The sequence below is a fragment of the Dasypus novemcinctus genome, chromosome 22, assembly GCF_030445035.2.
Source record: "Dasypus novemcinctus isolate mDasNov1 chromosome 22, mDasNov1.1.hap2, whole genome shotgun sequence".
Classification (NCBI taxonomy): Eukaryota; Metazoa; Chordata; class Mammalia; order Cingulata; family Dasypodidae; genus Dasypus; species Dasypus novemcinctus.
The window spans coordinates 62,963,457-62,985,989 of NC_080694.1; the positions used below are offsets into that span (position 1 = coordinate 62,963,457).

The window sequence follows — 22,533 nt, forward strand, 5'->3', positions numbered from 1 at the left end:
AAGACAGGTGAAAATAAGATATGACACATGGAAACCAATATATAAAGTGGTGCTAGTAAATAATGCATTTACAGTAATATCATGAAATGTGAATGGATTAAACTCCCCAATCGAAAGATTTAGGCTGACAGATTTGATCAAAATACATGAGCCTTCCATATGCTGCCTAAAAAAAAGTCACCTTTAGACAAAAGGGATACAAACTGGTTGAAAGTGAAAGTTTAGAAAAATATAATCTGCACAAACACTAACAAAAAAAGAGCAAGTTTGGAAGCAGATTTGGCCCAATGGATAGGGCGCCTGCCTACCACATGGGAGGTCTGCTGTTCAAACCCCAGGCCTCCTTGACCCGTGTGGAGCTGGCCCTGTGCAGTGCTGATGCACACAAGGAGTGCCGTGCCACGCAGAGGTGTCCCCTGTGTAGCAGAACCCCACGTGCAAGGAGTGTGCCCTGTAAGGAGGACTGCCCAGTGCAAAAGAAAGTACAGCCTGCCCAAGAATGGTGCCACACACACAGAGAGCTGACACAACAAGATGATGCAACAAAAAGAAACACAGAGTCCCAGAGCCGCTGATAAGGATAGAAGCAGTCACAGAAGAACACACGGTGAATGGACACAGAGAGCAGACAACCGGGGGGGGGGGGGGGGGGGAGAGAAATAAATAAAAGTAAATCTTAAAAAAAAAGAATGAGAAATCCTGATTAACTTTAAAAAAAAAAAAGAGCAAGTTAACTGTACTAATATCAAACAAAACAGACTTGAAATGTAAAAAAAATTATAAGAGATGTGGAAGGCCACTATATATTCATAAAGGGATAATTCACCAGGAAGAAATAACAGTCATAAATATCTATACACTTAACCAGGTCCCCAAAATACATGAAGCATACTGTGGCAAAACTGAAGGGAGAAATGGGCATCTTTACAATAATATTTGGAAACTTCAACACACCACTTACATCATTAGATAGAACAACTTAACAGAAGATCAACTAGGAAACTGAGAAATTGAACAATATGATAAACAAGCTAGCCCTAACACACACATACAGAAAGTTACATCCCAAATTAGTGGGTTATACATTGTTCTCAAGTGCTCATGGATCTTTTTCCAGGACAGACCACATGTTAGGTCACAAAGCAGATCTCAATAAACATAAGAAGATTGAAATTATAGGACTTGGAGTTGTCCTGGGTGGTGCGGCAGGGACAATTACCGGGCATTGTAGGTCCTCCCATGGCCTGCTGGATGGAACGTGGGAGAGTGTGGACTATGATGTGGACCATTGACCATGAGGTGCAGTGATGCTCAGAGATGTATTCAACAAATGCAATGAATGTGTCATGATGATGGAGGAGAATGTTGCTATGGGGGGACTAGTGGGGTAAGGGGGATGGAGGGTACATGGGGACCTCATATTTTTTGAATGTAATATTTTAAAAAAATGAATTTAAATAAATAAATAAATAAAAATTATACAAAGCACCTTCTCAATCATAATGGAATGAAATTGAAAATCAATAATAGATATGAAAGGGGGAAATTTACAAATATGCAGAGGCTAAACAACACACTTCTGAATAATCAGTGGGTCAAAGAAGGAATTGTAAGTGAAATTAGTAAATATAGTGAGATGAATAAAAAGAAGAACACAACTTATCAAAGTTTATGGGCTATAGTGAAGGCAGTCCTGAGAGGGAAATTTATAGCCCTATAAATTCCTGTATTAAAAAAGAAGAGCTAAAAATCAAAGATCTAACAGAACAACTGGAGAAACTAGAAAAAGAATAGCAAACTATTCCCAAAGAAACAGAAGGAAAGAAATAATGAAGATAAGGGCAAAAATAAATGAAATTGAGAACAGACAAGCAAAATATCAATAGAGAAAATCAACAAAACCAAAAGCTGTTTCATTGAGAAGATCAATAAAATGGACAAAATCTTGCCTTGGCTAACAAAGGAAAAAAAAGAGAGGATGCAAATAAATAAAATCAGAATTGAAAGCGGGGGTGGGGGGGTGGGGGGGGGAGAGTTAAGACTGACCTTACAGAAATGAAAAGGATTATAAGAGGGTATTATGAGAAATGGTTTACCAACAAACTGGACAACCTAGATGAAATGGACAAATTCATTGAAACACAAAAACTGCCTACATTTACTCTACAAGAAATACAAGAACTCAACAAACCAATCACAATTAAAGAGATTGAATCAGTCATCAAAAATCTCCCAAAAAAGAAAAGTCCTGAAAAAAAAAAAAGGTCCTGGACTAGAGGCCTTCACAGGTGAATTTTACCAAAGCATTTTGAAAAGAATTAACACCAATCCTTTTTAAACTCTTCCAAAAAATTGAAGAAGAGGGAAAATAACCCAACACATTTTATGAAGCAAATATCACCCTAATACCAAAGCCAGATTAAGATACTACAAGAAATGAAAATTACAGACCAATCTCTCAAATGAACATAGATCCAAAAGTTCTCAAGAAAATAATTGCAAATGGAATCCAATAGCATATCAAAAGAATTAGACTCATGACTAAGAGGGATTTATTCCTGGTATGCAAAAGTTGTTCAACATGAGAAAGTAAATTATGATAAACCACATTAACAAAAAGGAAAAAAAAAACCACATGATCATCTCGATCAATGCAGACAAGGCATTCAACACAATTCAGCATTGTTTCTCAACAACACTTCAAAAGATAGGTATACAAGGAAAATTCCTCAATATGATGAATGGCATATATGAAAAACCCACAGTCTACATCATACTCAATGGGAAGAGGCTGAAAAATTTCCCTCTAAGGTTGGGAACAAGACAAGAATGCCCACTTGTTGTGGGAAACTGGCTTATCTGTAACTTATTATAAATGTTACACCTGTTCTATTGTAAATGTTGCATTATTAAATGCATTATTAAATGCTCCTTATTATTGTAGATGATGTTGCAGTTCAGATAGCAAAGAGCTGATCAGTAGTTTCCAATAAATATGAAGTGGAAACTAGGGTCGAGGCTCTCAGTTCCAGAAGCTGTGAGTCCCCTGGTCCCATCTTTATCTCCTCTATTGTGTCTTTCTCTCTGTACTTCATTTCTTTAAAGTTCTGCATTGCTTTCCCTTTGAGCCAACCTACTGCTGAGCTGATCGCAGCACCCACTGTTTTTCAACATTGTGCTACTAGTTCTAGCTAGAGCAATCAGACAAGAAAAAAAAAAATAGGAAAAGAAGAAGTAAAACTCTCACTATTTGTGGATGCCATGATCCTACATGTAGAAAATTCTGAAATGTCTACAATAAAGTTACATGAGCTAATAAACAAGTTCAGCAAGGTGGCAGGATATGAGATCAGCACTCAAACATCAGTAATGTTTCTGTACACTAGTACTGAACAATCTGAGGAGGAAATCAGGGAAAACATTCCATTTACAATAGCAACAAAAAGACTTGAATACCTAGGAATCAATTTAACCAAAGAAGCACAGGACCAATATTTAGAAAACTACAAAACAATGCTAAAAGAAATCGAAGAAGGCCTAAATAAATAGAAAGGCTTTCTGTGTTCATGGATTGGAAGACTAAATATCATGAAGAGGTCAATCCTACCCAAACTAATTTATAGATTCAATGTAATAACAATCAAACTTCTACAGCCCACTTTACAGAAGTGGAAAGTAAATTACCATGTTTATTTGGAAGGAGAAGTGCACCTGAATAGCCAAAAACATTCTAAAAAAAGAAGATCGATGTGGGAGGACTTCCACTTCTTGACCTTTTAACGTACTACAAAGCTACAGTAGTCAAAACATATGGTATTGGCATAAAGATAAACACACTGATCAGTGGACTAGAATTGAGAGTCTAGAAACAAACCCTCACCTCTACAGCCAACTGATTTTTACAAACCTTCCAAGTCCATGTTACCAGGACAAAACTGTCTCTTCAACAAATGGTGCTGGGAGAACTGGATATCCATAACCAAAAAGAATGAAAGAGTACCACTATCTCACTCCCTATACAAGAATCATTTCAAAGTGGATCAAAGAACTAAATATAAAAGCCAGGACCATAAAACTACTAGAAAAAAATGTAGGGAAACATCTTCAAGATCTGTAGTAGGACGTGGTTTCTTGGATCTTATACCCGAAACACAAACAAAAAAAGAAAAAAAATGTAAATGGGACCTCCTCAAAATTAAACACTTTTGTACCTCAAATGACTTTGTCAAAAGGGTGAAAAGGCGGCCTACTCAATGGGAGAAAATATTTGGAAATCACATATGCGATAAGGATTTAATATCCATGATGTATTCAGAGATGCTACAACTCAACAATAAAAAGACAAACGACTCAATTAAAAAATGTGCCGGGAAAGTGGCTGTGGCTCAATCAGATGAGCTCCCGTCTACCATAAGAGAGGCCCTTGGTTCACGACCTGGCGCCTCCTTGTGAAGGCAGGCTCGCCGCATGCTGCTGAGCACCGCCGGGCCCGCAGGCGACCCCGAGAGCTGACTCAGCAAAAGGTGATGCAGCAAAGGAAGGGAGACAAGCAAGAACACAGAAGAGCTGGCAGCAAAGGAACACGGAGAGCAGATGGCAAGCAAGCCACAAGGGGGGAGGGGAAAATAAAATACACAGAAGAATGTATAGTGAAATGGACACAGAACAGACAGCACACAAAAAGTCAAGGGAGGGTGGTGGAGGTGGGGATTAAAAAAATGGGCCAAAGACTTGAATAGACATTTGTCCAAAGTCAAAACACAAATGGAGAAAAAAATACACCTGAAGAAATGTTCAACAACAGTAGCAATTACAGAGGTGCAAATCAAAGCTACAATGAGATACCGTTTCACACCTTTAGAATGGCCACTATCAAAAAAGACAGCACTGCAGGTGCTGGAAAGGATGTGGAGAACTAGGAACACTTATGTAGATGTAGAATGGTACAGTCATTGTGGATGACTATTTGGCAGGTCCTAAAGGAGTTGAGTATAGATTTGCCACGTGTCCCAGCAATACTACCACTAGTTATATACCCCAAAGAACTGAGAGCAGTGACACTAACAGACACCTGCACACTGATGTTTGTAGCGATGTTATTCACAACAGTCAAAAGATAGAAAAACCCAGGTGTCCATCAACCAATGAATGGATAAACAAACTGTTGTGTATATACATGATCAAATGGTATGTAGCTGCAAGAAGATATGAAGTTGTAAAGCGTATGACAATGTGGATGAACCTGGAGGACCTTATATTGTGTGAAGAAAGTCAGGCACAAAAGGACAAATACTGTATGATTGTGCTATTATGAACTAAATATATTGTATAAAGTCATGGAGTTAATAACTAGAATATAGGTCACCAGAAAATAGAATGAGTTTAGAGAGTTCAAAGCTGAGGATTAACTTGTGCAGAATTGGTTAAAAAGTTGTTTGTTAATCTTTGGAAATGAATAGGAGAGGTGAAAGCACACATAGTGTTTGTAACTGGCAGTGCTATTACATGCCTATGACAGGGGTTGAAAGGGAAAGTCTAAGGTCATAGATATTACTAGAAGGAAAGAATACCAGAACATCCTAGCAGTTGTGCAGGGTCAGAGAGTCTCAGATAACTTGTCTCACAAAAACTTGTCTTAGGCATTTGTGGGTGATTCTAAAACATACAGGCAAATAAGCTTTTACTTCAGTCATGTAGAGATAAGTTGGACTTTGCTTTAGATAGTTTGGATAAACTGCCTCCAGGCCTTTGCCAATACACTTTACAATAGATACATGTTTTATGAATTTCCATTTGGCTTCCACTAGAATTTAAACTCTATGGAGATAAAGATGTTTGTTATTTATTTAGGACCAAGAACATTGGCAATAGAGTAAACTTCAGCATAATTGTTGAATGAATTAATAAAATCTCCCCAACAGAGTTTATTTTCAAATGTTGGGATTTTTGTCAAATCCGACTTATTTCTAATGTAATTAGCCCAAGTCCAGGAATCACATGCTACCAAAGTCACCATTTACTCTGAAACAATGTGTAAGCCCACACTATCATTGAGTATATATGCAGAACAGGTAGAATAAAAATAATTGGTATATTAAAATGCTTGGCTTTTTTTGAAGAGAAAGCAGGAAGGGACTTCTTCCTCTTTCTAAGACAGAGCACAGGAACACATAAGCTGGTGATACTTAGAAGAAAAGGAAAACAACGCCAACCTTAGTAAGTGCAAGGCTGGTTAGCGTGTTTGTTTACAGGGTGGTGATGAGGTTGCCACGGTGGTGGGCTTGATCTTCCAGTGGGCTGCAGTGCCATGTTTTCCTTCCGTGATGGAAGCCTCTTAACTGCTTTGTGAGAAAGTTCCCCATCCATCTGAGCCGTAGAAAGCAGGGAATAAATATGACAGTCGGTACAGTGCTCCTCCAGGTGTGGTCTGGGCGGTAGAAATACAAATGATGCAGTGTTTGTGGTGAGAGGTTGTACACAGGTGCGTCTCTCAGGGACAGTTCATGTTGGACCGAGTGGCAGCAACAACCAATAGAGAGAGACCTCGGGCAACAGCCAGTTAAGTGGCCTTGGAGAGGGAGCGGGGAGGAAGAGGGGAGCGATGTCACACACTGCACCCCAAAGAGCATTCTCAGGCCTTAGGTGCAGCAGACAGAGGAGAGAGGAGAAATAGAGACAGAAGCTTTTAACACCAATGGGTTGATTTTTTTGGGGGGAGGGAAGGTCCGTGGGGTGGAGTGGGACCTAGAACCTCATACAGGGGAAGCAGACGCTCAACCACTTGAGCTACGTCTACCCTCCCCCCGCAACTCCAGTGGGTTTTAGTAACCAAATGCACTCTCAGAAGTATGAGATTTGCCCATGGCACAGAAATGAGATATTTAAACGTCTGAGGCAGTGGTTGGAGAAAAATGAAGTCATTTCATGTTGACATGTCCTGGAGCCGACACTCCTTGTTTCTTTGTCATTCATCTTGAATGTTTCCCGTTCTCTCCCTGCAGTGAGGGATTGGCAGATCACGGGCCCTGGGCCCTCCTAGGGCACATGGTGAGGAGTGAACAAGCACACGCTGACCGAGCCAGCAAGCCTGAGATGCACGTTGTCTTTGGGAGCAGGAGTGCCTTACATGGCCTAGGGTCAGGGAGGTAGAGTCTGTGTCTTACTCTGGCTCCAAGGACCAGCATCCTGGCAGGGGAGGCTTCCTGCATTCTACTCTGAAGCAATGCTACTTTGCTATCCTGGTCATCTTTGGCAGTTTTCCAAGGAGGACAAAATCCATGGAAGCAGCAACTCTCTTCTCTGGCCAAGACATAAAAACAAGTCCTGAGACCCAGGAGATGCAGGAAGCCCATGTAATCGTAGCCATTCTCCAGGGGCCAGTTTTGATGCCTGCAGCCCTGAGAGCAACCCTGGGCAGTCCCTCTGGACCAAACTCCCTCCCTGTGCAGTCCAGGCAGCACCTGTGTACCGTCTCACTAGGGACTCAGCTGGATGCTGGTTTGGTGTCTCTTCCAGGCGGAGGCTCTGTGAGGATAGACCCGTGTTCATCTCCTCCCCTTAGCTGCCCAGTGGAGATCCAGCAATGGTGGAGGTGAAGCAGAGTTGGGGGTTACAAGGGAAATGGGGGGAACCTCCTACCCGAGTGAAAGGACTGAGAGTCTTGAGTCCTCAGATTCCACAGCCATCTGCATTCTCTGTGGAACTTCACACAAGACTTTTTATAACCCTAAAAAGGCAAGAGCCATTATCAACACATCAGCAGCAGCGTGTACGGTCTTCTTTTTCAGGGAATGACTTTTCTTGGAGGGATAAGGCGTGCTCGTTCATGTGTTCTGCAAACCCAAGATCAGAAGTCCCTGGGGAGAAGCGTTTCTGTCTGTTTTGTTCACTCTCATACCCACAGCCTGGAGCAGCGTCTGGCCCAGAGTCAGTGCTCGGTAAATATTTATTGGGTGAATGACTGGATGTTCCTCGCATCTGTATTTTTTCATTAGATTTGCGGATACCCCAGTTCCCTGAATTACCTGATGGGCGTAGGATTCTGACTATGCACAAGGAGAAGGGAAATCCCCAGAATGAGCATGACACCTGCACATGGGCCCACTCAGCACCAACGTGAAGACTCTGAAGCCTGCACTTTGCACTGCTGCAGAATATCTGACTGGGCCTTAAACTTAAATGTACAGGGGCATTCTGGTTTTACCGAGTCTTATTAACAAGTCTGGGAGGCACTCAGACGATCAGACCTTTCCGAATAGTAGAAAAAATAAACCTTGAAGGCCATCTTAGTCAGCCAAAGGGATGATGCAAAGTACCAGAAATCTGTTGGTTTTTATAAAGGCATTATTTGGGGTAAAAGCTTACAGTCACAAGGTCCCAAAGAGTCCAACTCAAGGTTGGTTTCTCACTAACGTCAGTTGCCATGTGTTGAAGCAAGATGGCGGGCGATCTCTGCTTGGTCTCTTAGGCTTTAGCTGCCCAGCTTCTCCATTCTCTTTGGGTGCAACTATCAGGCAAATGGCTTATCTTTCCCTGGGGCTGGAGGATAAAAGTTCTCTCTTCTTCCATGTCATAACAAAATTCTCTCCACTGGTATATTTTTTCCATATACCCCCTATTATTAACACCATGTATTAGTATTGTACATTCATCATAGTTTATGAGGAAACTCTCATATTTGTTTTGTTAACCACATGGGTCCCATGTCCACCACATGGTTCATTGTTATACAGTCCCATGCCTTGTACATGCTATCCAAACTGTACCCTCAGTTGTTCTCGCTTTCATCCCAGGAAGTTTTCCTTAGTCCAAAAGAAAAATATCCCATTCCTCCTCATTATTGACCCTTAGCATTGATATAGTGTGTGGTCATCACCCCAGTAAATCTTTGAACGTTTTCCTTAGCCCAGAAGAAAAAAATCCCATTTCCCCATTATTTTTTAAAAAGATTTATTTATTTCTCTCCCACCCCGCCCCCAGTGTCTGTTTTCTGTGTGTATTTGCTCCATGTTCTTCTTTGTCTGCTTCTGTTGTTGTCAACAGCATGGGAATCTGTGTTTCTTTTTGTTGCATCATCTTGTTGTGTCAGCTCTCCATGTGTGCGGCACCATTCCTGGGCAGGCTGAACTTTTCTTTCACGCTGGGCAGCTCTGCTTATGGGGTGCACTCCTTGTGCGTGGGGCTCCCCTACGCGGGGGACACCCCAGTGTGGCACGGCACTCCTTGCGCGCATCAGCACTGCACGTGGGCCAGCTCCACACTGGTCAAGGAGGCCCGGGTTTTGAACTGCAGACCTCCCATGTGGTAGACGGACACCCTAACCACTGGGCCAAGTCTGCTTCCCTTCCCTACCCCCATTATTGACCTTTAGTACTGAGATAGTACCTTCTTTGACACTGATGCAAGAATATTACGATATCACTGTTAACTATAGTCCATAAGTTACATAATTTTATTTTCTGCATGCATCACTATATTCTTACTACCTTGTAAGAGTGGTATACATTTGTTCTAGTTCATAGAAGAATCTTCTTTTATTTGTATTAACCACAATTCTCATCCACTTCTGGGTTCACTATGTTATTCAGTTCCTAGATCATTCTCTAGCTTTCATTCAATTGACATTTACATCCCTAGACTACCCCTTTCAGCCACAATCCCATTTATAAACCAGCCATGTTAGTTATACTCAATATAATGTGGTATCATCAACTCTATCCATTTCCACACATTTACAGTCAAGCTAATTGAAAATTCTACATACATTAAGCATCAGTATACCTTCTCAGCCCTCAACCTATTTCCTAGTAACCTATACTCTAGGTGTTAACTCCAAGTGTTTATTCTTCCTATTTAGTTCATATTACTGAGACCACACAATATTTGTCCTTTTGTGTCTGGCTTATTTCACTTAGTGTAATGTCTTCAAGTTTCATCCATGTTTTCACGTGTGCCACAATTTCATTTCTTCTTACAGCAGCATAATATTCCATTACATGTATAGACCACATTTTGTTTGTCCATTGATTGGTTGATGGATACTTGGGTTGTTTCCGTCTTTTGGCAATTGTTAATAACGCTGCTATGAACATCAGTGTGTAAATGTCCGTTTGCATCACTATTTTCAGTTCTCCTGGATATATTCCTAGTAGAAGGATTGCAGGATCATATGGCTATTCTATATTTAGCTTCCTGAGGAACTACCAACTGTCTTCCACAGAGGCCGCACCATTCTGCATTCCCACCAACAGGGAAGGAGCATTCCTGTTTCTCCACATCCTCTCCCACACTTGTAGTTTTCTGCCTTTTAAATAATGACCATTCTGTGAGGTGTGAACTGATATCTCATTGTAGTTTTGATTTGCATTTCCTTAATAAGATCATATATTTTTCAGATATATGCTTTGCTAGTTGCTGTTAGATACCTATAGTATATGTTAAAATAAATTATGTAATAATATTAATTGTCTAAATGTTCGATTGCAGAAAGAACTCACAAGGTTTAAACAGCTTCTGCTTATGGAACAACTTTATTATAGGCAAAGGAGACAGATCAGCAGCATTAGGAGAAGGTGTTAAAAGGGTCCAGAGACCTCAGGCGCATGATCTCCGTCTTTCTGCCACTGGGTTGTAACACAGGACATGTATTATCCAAGGCCTGGAACAAGCCTGAGAGCAGGTTGGTTCAGGAAGCCCAAGTCAGTCCTGGAGGGTGGGGGGGGGCTTATAGCAAGCTGGTCATGCAGGCACATTCTCATCACTGGACCAGGCTTAATCCGTGACATCCTCTCTAACCCCCAAGTCCCCCTGAAAGCAGGTGGAAATGATGCAATCTGGATAGGCAGGCACCTCCTGCTCCCAACAAGTCAGAATCCCATGGTTACAGAACATCATTCAACTTTGGCTTATACATTGCATAGTTTGGCAATAAGTATGTGCTAATGTAGACCAGCTGAGATTAACCCATGCCATGCACATACCTAACGCTTTTTGATAAAACAGTAATATTTTAAAGCCAAGTGGTTAAAGCAAAGAACAATGTAAGGCCAATGAGATAAAAAGTGGATCAGGACCTCCTGTGGACAGTGTCAGAGCCACCATGAACTGGCTCCAAATGATTATGACCCTTATGTAGTTGAAATGCCCAGCACCGAGGAGCTAGTTCTAAGCAGCTCTGAAGATGAAGTGGATGTGCTTTTACATGGAACCCATGACCAAAAATGAAAACTTATCAGAGAGTGTCTTACTGGAGAAAGTCAATCACCTAGTGAAGATGAATTTGAAAAAGAAATGGAAGCTGAATTAGATTTCACTGTGAAATCAATGGAGAACAAGTTGTCCTCTCCATAAACAGGGTCTTCCTTAGGAAATGGGAAAGTTGGAACAGCTCCTACAAAGTATTAATACTATGATATATATTTTGATTCTGATTCTGAAGCAGTACAGGTGTCCAAGAAGAAAAAACAAGAAACAACACAGGATTCCAAGTCATGAATTACTCTATGATCCTGAAAAAGATCAGGGTGGATGCACAGAGGAGGGCTTACCATGGTTTTGGAATACAGCAGCCACGTCCACAACAGCCTGTTCCACATAGTGATGCTGTCTTGAATTGCCCTGCCTGCGGGACCACACTGTGCCTTGATTGCCAAAGGTGTGAATCATATAAAACTCAGTGTAGAGCAAGCCATATTTGTGATGGATTGTTCTGTCAACAAAGAGGAGGTTTAAGATACAAAACCCCAAGAGCAGGAAGTAAAGGTGGGGCCATAAGAAGCTGAATTCCAGCCATGAAGGTGCTGCAGAGCAGGCAGAGACAGAGTGGAAGAGAAAGTGTGCACTGAATGTTCCATGGAAGTGGCCATCTACGATAAGGGTGAAGTCTTCCTTGTTCAATGTTTTAGCAAGCCATTCCTAAACAGCATAGTTGGCATTTAATTGCCCAATACTGAGTATAAGGCAAATATGGGCAGTTGTTTTTCTCCTGTCTATTCATTATGTTACAATCATTAAGTGACATTTTGAATTGTTCCTTGAGGAAGCAGTGTTTCATCTTTACGAAAGAATGATTATTTACCTTTGATCTGTTCCTCTCCTGTCCGCCTCCCCCCAGCACTGATTATTTGTGCCCTTTTTCATGACCATTTGGAAACTGTGGGTCTTTTGACTTATTAAAACTATTTAGAATGAAAATGTTCTGGAGTTATAAGTAATCTTTATTTTAGAAGGTTATTTTTATTTCGGATAAACTCTTGATATGACTAAATTAAAAACTTTCCTGACTTCAGTCTATATTTTTGCTAAAAATGATCTTTATTCCCCCCACTCCCCAGAATGGAGTAACAGTGTTTAGTAACTGCTACTATTACATGGCATTGGTATTGTCATATGCCTTGAATCCTACCGGGCTTTCCCTAAAAGGATTGTACTTACCAGTGTTGTGGGAGCAGAGAGATTCAACGATCGTGTATGGAAGGCCAGGAAGCAGGAATATTTTTGAGAAGGAACATTTATTTACAACCAGTCAGGCATGTTGGACTCTTGTCCAAAAAGCAGAGCCCCGAATAAGATTTTTGGGTCCCTTTTATACAGAGGATGTAGGAGTGGGGAGTCAAATGGTGTTTTGAGTGTCAGATAAGCTTAAATGAACACATATCCCCCACATTCCAGGTAAGCTTGAGTTAACATATTTAATTTGCATCCTCCCTGAATATCCGAAGTCTATAGAACCTATATCACTAAATTGGCTTTCTAAGAACTAGGCAGACTGGAGTTGTTGGTATGGTTACAAAAGGCAGGGTTGCAGTTCTTATTGTTTGCATGCACATATGGCTTATGCTGGAAATTCAAGTTTTAGCAAGTTTACACACACAGCCCAGGTTATGCATGAAGAAACACACAGGCCCCACACATAGCCCGTATCATTCCCCCCTTTGATGCCACTTAACTTGTTAAGCTTTGGCATCACTTCTGTTGGAGGCATGAGGTGGGTGGCTGTGTTCTTACCGCATCATTTATCCAAGCGTGTACTCTAGTTATTATTAAGGGGAGGAAGCAGGGAAATATGATGCGAGCATGGGAGGAGTTTCAGCTGTTTGCTGTTTTGATTGATTGCCCCACCTATTAATTCCCCAGTGAGGTCTCAATGATAAAGTTTTTAGGGAATATCTGGGGTTTTTCCTTGCTCCCAGAACAAGTTTTTGTTCTGGAGAGTAGAATTCTGGGAGAGGGGGTTTTTCAGCAGCAATCTTGGGGGTTACTGATGTTTACATGGACTCTCTGCCAGGGTCCAAATCCATCTATTAATTTTCTGTTTTATTAGCTTGCTTTATTTCCCCTTCAGAGAGTTTACACCTTTAATCTTAAAAGGGTGCCGACGGGAGATGATCTTTTTCTGTAGCTACTTCCTGCTGGTTATAGACTGTAGTCCCTACCTGACAAGGTGTAAAAAACTATTTTATTTTGACTGGAGGAAAATGGATCCAGCATCCTGTATGAAGTTGGATGAAGTTCTCACAAGGCCAAGAAGACGCTCATTCTAGAAGAAACAAACTCAAAAATTAGAATATTAAGAATATGTGGTTTTTTAAAAAGAGGACACTGAATCACAGAAGTAGAAAATGTTAGGTGCCTGTAAAGGCAACACCTTTTTAAAGTTGGTGGGGAATAGTATATATATATATATGTATATATATATACAAATTTAAGTTTTAGCAAGTTTACACACACAGCCCAGGTTATTCATGAAGAAACACACAGCCCCCACACATAGCCCATATTACCAGTATCCTAAACTTAACAATTAGCATATTAAATTAGAAATTCATGGTGAGGGTCAGCAACCTCACTCTTCAATCTTAGGTTTAAAAATCCTGTTGCCACTTCTTGTGCCTACCCATTTATCCCTCTGTTGCCACAACAAAGGCAGGTTGCTTTTTGCATTGATAACATACAATGCTTGGGGAAATTGTGATGCAGGCATCTCTTCATTTTATTTTATTTTATTTTAAAGAATGATATGATTGGATTCCAAAAACAACATCAGAAAACTTTGAGTCCTCTTAGTATTCTAATAGAGAAGATGTGGTAGAGTGAGAGAAGTTAGGAAATGTGTTTAAGTTAAGGTTCTACCATGTTCGCCTTGAGTGAATCTGTTCCTTTGAGCTCTAGTTTTCTCCTCTATAAAATGAAATGATTAGACTAGAGCAGCAATTCTCCACAGAGGTCAGAGCTCAATAAAGCTTGAGAGGAACCTATACAAACACCCTCAGAGAAGGACATGCCCCATTAGGGAGAACAGTTCCTTACCACCTCCTTGACATCTATGCTTCCTGAAAGCTACATGTAAAGAGAGCCGGAACTAGTGGTGCAGTGTTATTTATGAATGGGTTAGAGGCAGAGAAATTAAAAGAAATCTGTGCTAGGGAATACCCAATATCTTAATAGCTAGCAAACTCAGTAATTCTTATAACATGCTGATAATTATCTGAATGGAAGCAGTACATATGCTTCCAGATGTTTCAACATATTGCCAAGTGATATTACGGAATAACACTACCAGTTTATTTTAACCTTGTCTTTGCTATATTGTAGCTTTGTAGGATTTCCTTCTGTCTTGTTTTCATTGCAAACCCCACTTTCCTCCCAGATCTCATAACCCCCTGCTACTACACCCCCATTCCCAAATCCAGTGGGAAGTTCTGAGTGGTCTGAAACATAAAAATCCCCTGGAGTGGATTTACAAGAAAGCACAAAAGCACATTGTTGGAGCTCAACTCTGAGAATATGACTCATTAATAAAAGTGAAGCAGGAAACCAAGATGTTGTAACAAGAAGAAAATGGCCCAAGACTAGACAGTATTTCAGTATTATAAACTATAAAATTATGTACAACTAATTTTTGTCCTTTTAACTTCTTTTTTAATCCTTGAAATATCATGCATATGGAAATTGGTGGAGAATAGTGTTTTGGTATGAAGCAGAGTGCTATGATAGTTTTTCCACCTCAATTTCAATGCATGGCTTTGAATTCATTTTCTGTTCCTTTGTTTTATTTGGATATTATCTACAATTATTCAACAATCGAAGATTATTCAACAATCATAGTCTTTCCAGCATAGCCTTCTCATATTTTGTAATAGCAAATGTTTCTCCTACCTTTGTGTTACACATCAACATTTAGAGGGCCATTTGTGCCCCTGATCTGCAACTCCTTTTTTAAATGAAGCACCAATCATTTACTATTTAAACGAGATTTAAATAAATACATGGCCCTAGAGCTATGGTTTGGCTGTCCCACTGAAGCTAATTGTTCTTTTTCCCTAATTAGCCTTGCTTACTGTATTAGTTTTCTATTGCTGTGTAGCAAATGCCTACAAATTTAGCAGGAGAAAACCACATACATTTATTATCTCATAATTTTTCTGAGTCTTAGCGGTAACCCTACTCAGGGACTCGCAAGCCTGTGACTCTTTGGCCAGGGTACATTCTCATCTGGAGGCTTGATGGGGAAGAATCCGCTTGCAAGCTCCCTCAAGTTCTTGGCAGAACTCACCTGCTGTTAATATTTGCAGGCCTGAGGCTGCGGTTTTCTTGCTGGTTGGTAGAAGCTGCTCTCGGCTCCGAGCGGCCACCCACAGTTCTTTGCCACGCCGCCTTCTTGAAAGGCTCTCTCTTAAGACTGCAGCTGCCTACTTTAAAGCCAGCAAGAACCGGTAGCCTCAGGGAGGGCACACTCCCTCTTTTTAGAGTTTTAAGATTTTCACTGATTAAATAGGCCCACTCAAGATAATCTCCCTCTTTGAGTAACTCAAATTTGGGACCTTAATCACATCTGTAAAATGTCTTGACCTTTGTCATAGTCTAGAAGCAAGTCACAGGAACTGCCCACATTCAAGCGTGGCGGTTTCACAGGCTGTGAGTACCACGGACACCCTGGGTCCACAGTAATGGCCCATCCGCCACATTTCCCTTTGGCTTAGTTTCATCTTATCTTGGGGCTTGGACAGCTAAGTTCTATAGGTTATAAGGTTTACACCTCTAGATATGAAAATATACACAGCATTAAAGCTCTCCCTTAAGTGATAAAGGGTACAAGTTGTATCAGTGCTTGTATGATGTGCGTGTCCATGTATACTACACGTGGATTGTGTGCTTGCTTCTTAGCTCCTCCTAACTCCTAGAAACTTTGCGTTCACAACCCCACAGCTCTCCCTTACAGGAGCCTCTGTCCCAGGCTCTCAGAATCATTACTTGGAACTGAAGGAGACAGGCGGTTAGGGACTGTACCATATCAGTATTACAGTGCAGCCTTTTCCACTGTTGAATGTTCTGAGTGTGAATTTTTTGAAAGAATTGTTCTCTTTGAAGTTATTTGACTATGCTTGGCCCAGTTATGGTTGGGTATGATTTCTTAGCAATCATTGTGTGTACATTGGAATTCTTGAGGAATGAAAAAATCTAACCTAACTGTTTTTAAATTAATGAAACTTGAATATGTTCTAAATTCAAAAATTAATGAAGTATATGTATGAGTTTAATTGAATATTTCTTAATTTTTTAAAAAGTGGATCAAACCAATTCAAAGGCTAATATTATAAAGAAAAACTATGTTCATGCAATAAAAATAATATTATGACGTCTGCAACTTAAAAAAAAACTGGGGTGGTTTTGGATTTTCACTTTTATTTGAAAATGATCCTTAAGAAAACTATTGAACTGGACTCTTGGACCTATATTTAGTCACAGTGACATCTGGTTGGAACAATAAAATCCCCAGGCAGGAAAAATTTGACTGAGAATATGCTTTCAAAGAATGAATGTCCAGGTGTTAGTTTTGGTCTCTTAATCCAACTCCAGGAATTGATATAAGGCTCTGAAAAGTAAAGGGTTTCTGGAAATATTTTTAAGGAAAGTTTCCATTCCTTCTCCTTATTCAGAAAAATTCTTTAATAATTTAATGGAATAGGCACCCCTGATTCCCTATTTGTTTCCAGTTTGGGGCTATTATGAACAAAGCTGCTACAATCATTTTTTATGTGTCTTTTTCTGTGGCTATGTGTACTCACTTCTCTTGGAATTCCTAAGAGTTATGAAACATTTCTTTCAGTTTGACCTACCATTATAACTATTATTGGTACTAAATCAATTTAGACAACAAAAATGGATAATGAACTTCTAGAAATAAAAAATTAAAGAAAAGTAAATTTGTTGAATCTGCATCAATTCATGAGGTGGACAGGGCTGAAACTAAGAGGGAATCAACAGCAAAAAGACAATGGGCTACTAGTTAATGTTGAGCTTAGAAAGCTATATTTGTCTATGATGAGCTGGCGGTAAGGATGAGCACAAACAAGAGCTAAAATGGGGGCAAGGGGTTGCCTTTGGGTGGGGCTTTGTGGGTTTGAGGGGAGCTGGGGATGGGCGGATGGGTAATATTGCCCAAAAAATTGGGGGGAGGGAGGGGCAACATACGAACTTAGGAGATTGTCAGGTGTTGGGTGAGAGTAAAATGCTGAGAAAACCGTATCAAAATATAATTAGGAGGGTTACCTGTTTAGGATGCTCGGAGGGTATGGTCTGACGCGGGACGGACTCCTGAGGAATGTCCGAATGCTCATTTTGCCAGGGTGGGTTGTACCATTGGATAGAGACCCAAGTAGTGAGAGTTGGGGTGGACCCACATCCCGGGGAGGACTAATGCCATCAAATAGAGGGAACTGTATCTCTCAAGAGAAAGGATGGCTCCCAGGGCATTAGGGCAGTTGAGCAAGTCAGGCCCTGAACACTGCTGCAAGTATCTCTGGACGTGGCTCCTTGGGAAACGGAGATTGGCTGTCGCTGTGGGCCCCAAGGGGAGGGGAAAATGGATGTTGAATGGATGGAACCAAGGTAAATGTGGGGGCAAGAGAGAGGTTTCGCGAGAGTACACAAGGATGGATATAAAACATGTAATATTACACCAAAAACATATAGGGGATGACAGACTAATAATGTAAACCATAATGTAAAACATAGGATAACTAAAAAATTTAGAAAACTGTATAGCCTGAAGTATGGACCACAATGTAAGCACAGATGTCACCTTGTTTGAAAGCTATTGTCTCGGAGTCTGTACATCAGTTTCAGTAAGTATGATATGAATAAATTAAAAGATTATCACTGTGGAAGGGAAAAGGTTTTATGGTGGATGTGTGGGAGTACTGTATATTGTATATATGAACTGCTGTGATCTAAGGCTCTTGTGAAGAGAAGCTCAATAATTAGGAAAAAAGAAAAGAAAAAGATAGGATGTAGAATTTTTCCAAATCAATATGTATTCTATATCTAACCTTTAAACTCATCACTATATTCCATTTTACTATTAAGGGAACCTGACATTATATTGGGCTTTACTTTTCAGGAAGTTTTGGATCACAGAGTGGTTCAACAATGGCAGCAGAGGAATACTGGTATGGGATGTTATTGACAGGCAATATATGGTTGACAGGGAGTTATACAGGGCACGTGTCCAGGGGGCATGGAAATGTTTGGATATACTCATAGTGAAAACAATTAAAAACAACAGCTGGGGGTGTATTGGGTTCCTGGCAGGTGGGGGCGGGGGGGGGGGGGCTCTGTCGTGGTCCCTAGGGGAGCAGTGGCAGTCCCCCAGGTGCAACAGTAAGGACCAGGAAGGAATGAGGGTCCAACAGTGAGCCCCTGATACTAATGACTATGCTTGTGAGCCTATACACCTGAAATAAGAACAAGGCCTAGAGCAGCACTGTGCCTAAGAGTTCCCTCCTGACAGCCTCCGTGTGACTCAAATGTGGCCAGTCTGGAAGCCAAACTCAGCATGTAAATGCAATGCCTTCCCCCCAGCATGGGACATGACACCCGGGGATGAGCCTCCCTGGCACTGAGGGATCACTACCAAGTACCAGCTGATGACGTAACTAGAAAATGACCTTGAATTAAAGGTTCAATGTGGACCAGCAGAATATCCCTATCTACATATAATAACAGGAGTTAAAAATGCTGTTTGACCTAAAGTAAGGGGGAAATGGAAAGGACAAATGAGTTTTTATGGCTATGAGTCTCTAAAAAAGAGTCTGGAGGTTGTCAGAAGGATTGCCATTATGCACACCTGAGCAGAGTCTCAGAGACAGATAAAGTAGGTACAACCCCAGGTATTGGTCCTTTTGAGGGCTAAAGAGACCCACAGGCTCTATGGTCATGGCAGATGGGGTTCACTGCCATGTCAGTTGGCCCTTCTTTGGAGCTGGTGTTTCTGCGTGATGGAGCTGGACTCAGATGGGATCTCTTTTCACAAGCCTTTCCTGCTACTTTACTGGATGTGGTTGAGCGTGAGGGTCTTGTCCTCGCTCGGGCCCAAGAGTCGGGGGGGCTTGCTCCTGCCAAACCACCGGCGGGGGGTGCCCCAAGAGGGAGCACCGGTTCTCCAGGCGTGGGGGACGTGCGGTTGGGGAAAAACCACGGAGACCGCTTGAGCGCAAGAACAGGTCTGCTTTATTACGGAAGTACACTTGGTTATATAGGGTTGGGTAGAGGGAGGAGTAAGATATAGGGAGGGCTAGCTGAGAGGTTTGGAATAGGGGAGGGGAAAGGGGGAGTGAGAGCTGGCCGGATGTTGGGCTAGGCGGGAGACAGAAAGGGGGAGGGCAGCGCCGGCCAGCCGCTAGCAGCAAAGGCCTAGTCAGGCATGGTCACCTTATCTAGGCCCAGTGGGCAGAGGCGGTATCACTTCTTGCCGCACCGTTTGCTACTGTGGCAAGCCGGGCGCCCTTCCTCCCACATTTCCCCCTTTGTTTTTATTAAGCTCCTCCGAAAAGCTTGATTTGAGGAGGGAAGGGGACTGTGCCTGTCTTAGGTCGGGATTGCGCCCAGCCGGGCAATGCCCGTGCCACACAGGTGGCCAGTCTTACCCGTCATGGGGAAGCACGGCAGCAAAAGGCCGTGTCCCTGCCTTAGGTTGACTGGCGGGCCGATCCTGTTGCCCGTCATTGGCTAACCAGTCCAGCGCCTCGATGGAATGTTGGTGGCCTTAGATAAACAGGGTGGGGGAGGGGAAAGGGTAAGGGTAAGGGGTTAGGATGGGCGGTGAGAAGGGGTAGGGGCAGGGGAGCTGGGGCTTGGGTGCGTTGAGAGGCGGCTGGCCATTTGGGGAGGACGGCAATTAATGGAGACTCCTGGTGCGTCTTCGTCGGTGGTGCGGATTCGCTGGTACCGGACCTGGATGGGCTTACTAAGGACAGAGTTAACTTGATTTTTGACAAGCTGGACAGTTCACCTGATGATCCAGGGTCCTAGGGCTAATAGGAGGACAAGGGTGAGGAGTGGGCCTAGAAAGGGGAGAAAGTAAGAAAGGATTCCATTGGGCAGCCCCCAAGGGAAAGACCATCCGGCTTCACGTTCCTGCTTTCTCTTGCGGAGGCCCTCCCTAACTTGTACGAGGTTATCTCGAATGAGGCCAGAGTGGTTAGCATAGAAGCAGCATTCTTCTTCTAACGCTGTGCAGAGCCCCCCTTCTTTTAGGAGGAGGAGGTTTAGGCCCCTGTGGTTTTGGAGAACGACTTTAGACAGGGAGTTGAGAGATGTTTCAAGGTGGGCCATGGAAGTCTCAAGGCGGGCGATGTCTGCATCGACAGCTTGCCTAAGGGTTGAAAAGGAGTTATCTTGGAGGCTGAGAGCTGCAGCTCCTGTGGCTGCGCCGGCAAGACCTAGAAGGGTGGCAATTGTGATGGTGGTGAAGATTTCCTGTTTCTGCTCGTGCTGTGGGGAGCTGAAGTGCTGCCAGGAGTCAAAGAATTGGTTATCAGTATAAAAGAGAACGCGGGGGGCAATGAGTATGAGCACACAGGTGTCGCTGGTGGAGTTAAGGGTTTGAACATTGAGACATGGAGTGAGGCCGGAGGAAGAACATAGCCATTTGGTATTATTAAGGGGAATTAGGAACTTAGCGGCTGCATTAGGGGTGTGAGTTAGGCTGCAGAGGGACTGCATGGAGGGGAGAACTTTGCCGCTGATTTTTATTATACAGAGTCCAGTCTGGGAAACTGATCGGAGGGTGAGTCCTCTTTTTGTTTGGTTCAAATTGCAAGAGGTACCAGTGGAGTCTGGGGAGGCGCGATAGGCGCTGTTGGTAGCTAAGGCTTCATAGAAGGGAGCCGCGGCAGAGAAGCAGAGCCAGCAACGTTGTGTAAGGTTGGGCTGGGATAAGTTTAAGGAGATAAATGATGCGTTGAGGAGGGCTACAAGAGGGTTGGGGGGTGGCAGGGTTTGGCGGTGGGGAGGATACCTAGTGATGGAAGGATTTAGGGTGGTAGCAGGAGGAGGAGAAACAGAGGGAGGAGGGGGAGGCCGTGTGTGGGGAGGATTGAGAACTTGATTTGGGCCCACGGCGGCGGATTGTGTGCGGGTTGAATTTTTCTTTATAATGAAAAAGGCACCGTAATCATAGTTGCTCATGTGAAGTCGGGCTCCCCAGGTGCGGCCCTGTAGCCAGCCTGCATTTTCAGGGTTTTTGACAGTGAGTGTGATGCTGCCCTAGTACCTTTATCTTTAAAAGAAAAGGAGAGATAGGGGTCCCTATTGGGAGCTCCCGACCATCCGTGGGCCATGGTTTTGCACCCCCAGGAGGGGCAGTAATAGTGCGCTGGGTCATGGCAGCCTCTGGCCGTGGAAGGGCAAATATGGAAGCCTGAGATTTCATGATTATAGGGGCCTTGGAGGCCTGTAAGTGAGCTGTATCAACACCGGTGAGTTTTGTGTGTAACGTCTACGAGGGAACTGATGACAGGAAGGTTGGCAAGATTACATATGTGCACTGTGAAGGAGGGAGCACCCGCAGTAATGTTATTAGCGAGGAGCTTTTCCTGCTGCCAAAGAGAGAGTGTCCAGTTAAAGGGCCGATGGCTTATACTAGCCTGGTCCGTAGTGGAGGGGAGCAGAGCTAACATGAAAAGCAGAAGAGAGTGTAGATTTTTAGGTTTTTTGTTTGAAGCTAAGGCGTGGACAGCAAGCTGTACTAGCTGTCCAAGGAGGAGGGTGTCATGAGCTAGATCTGCGGCCATATTTAGCCTCTCCATCCGATGGGCGAGTGCTCTCATCATCCGTCGTTGGAACCTGCTGCTGGCCGGTGGCGGGTTTGATGTTTTTTTTCGGGGATCCAGAGCGGCTGGGAGGCATTTTCTGGAAAGACACAAGAAACCCTCTGCCTTGGGTGAGAAGGGGACTGGGTCCCTGCCAATTGTTTGTTTCTGGGTCCTTCCAAAACACCATCGGGGCAACTGTTGGTGCGTAGGAGGGGCCCCAGTGCTTATGGAGGGGGGAAAGACCATTTTTGTCAAAGGAGAGGAGGTTTATGTGAATGAGGCAGGCAGTGATAATGTCGCCTGGTTGACTATGTGGGCGTAGATCCTTCTCTTATTGAATTTGCACTTTGAGCTGGCGGTGGATGCATTCTACTATAGCCTGCCCCTGGGGGTTGTATGGAATGCCGAAGTGGTGAGTAATGTTGTAGAGCTGGAGAAA

General features: G+C 42.7%; 1 protein-coding gene across 1 annotated transcript in view; it reads left to right on the plus strand.

The window, feature by feature from the left end:
- Positions 1–11,917, plus strand: part of EAPP (E2F associated phosphoprotein) — a 116,158-nt gene extending 104,241 nt beyond the window's left edge. The window contains 7 exon segments of the mRNA XM_058285120.1: positions 11,086–11,463; positions 11,465–11,520; positions 11,522–11,681; positions 11,683–11,726; positions 11,728–11,816; positions 11,819–11,885; positions 11,887–11,917. Coding sequence (XP_058141103.1) covers positions 11,086–11,463; positions 11,465–11,520; positions 11,522–11,681; positions 11,683–11,726; positions 11,728–11,816; positions 11,819–11,885; positions 11,887–11,917 — 825 coding nt within the window.
- The last annotated feature ends 10,616 nt before the right edge of the window (positions 11,918–22,533 follow it).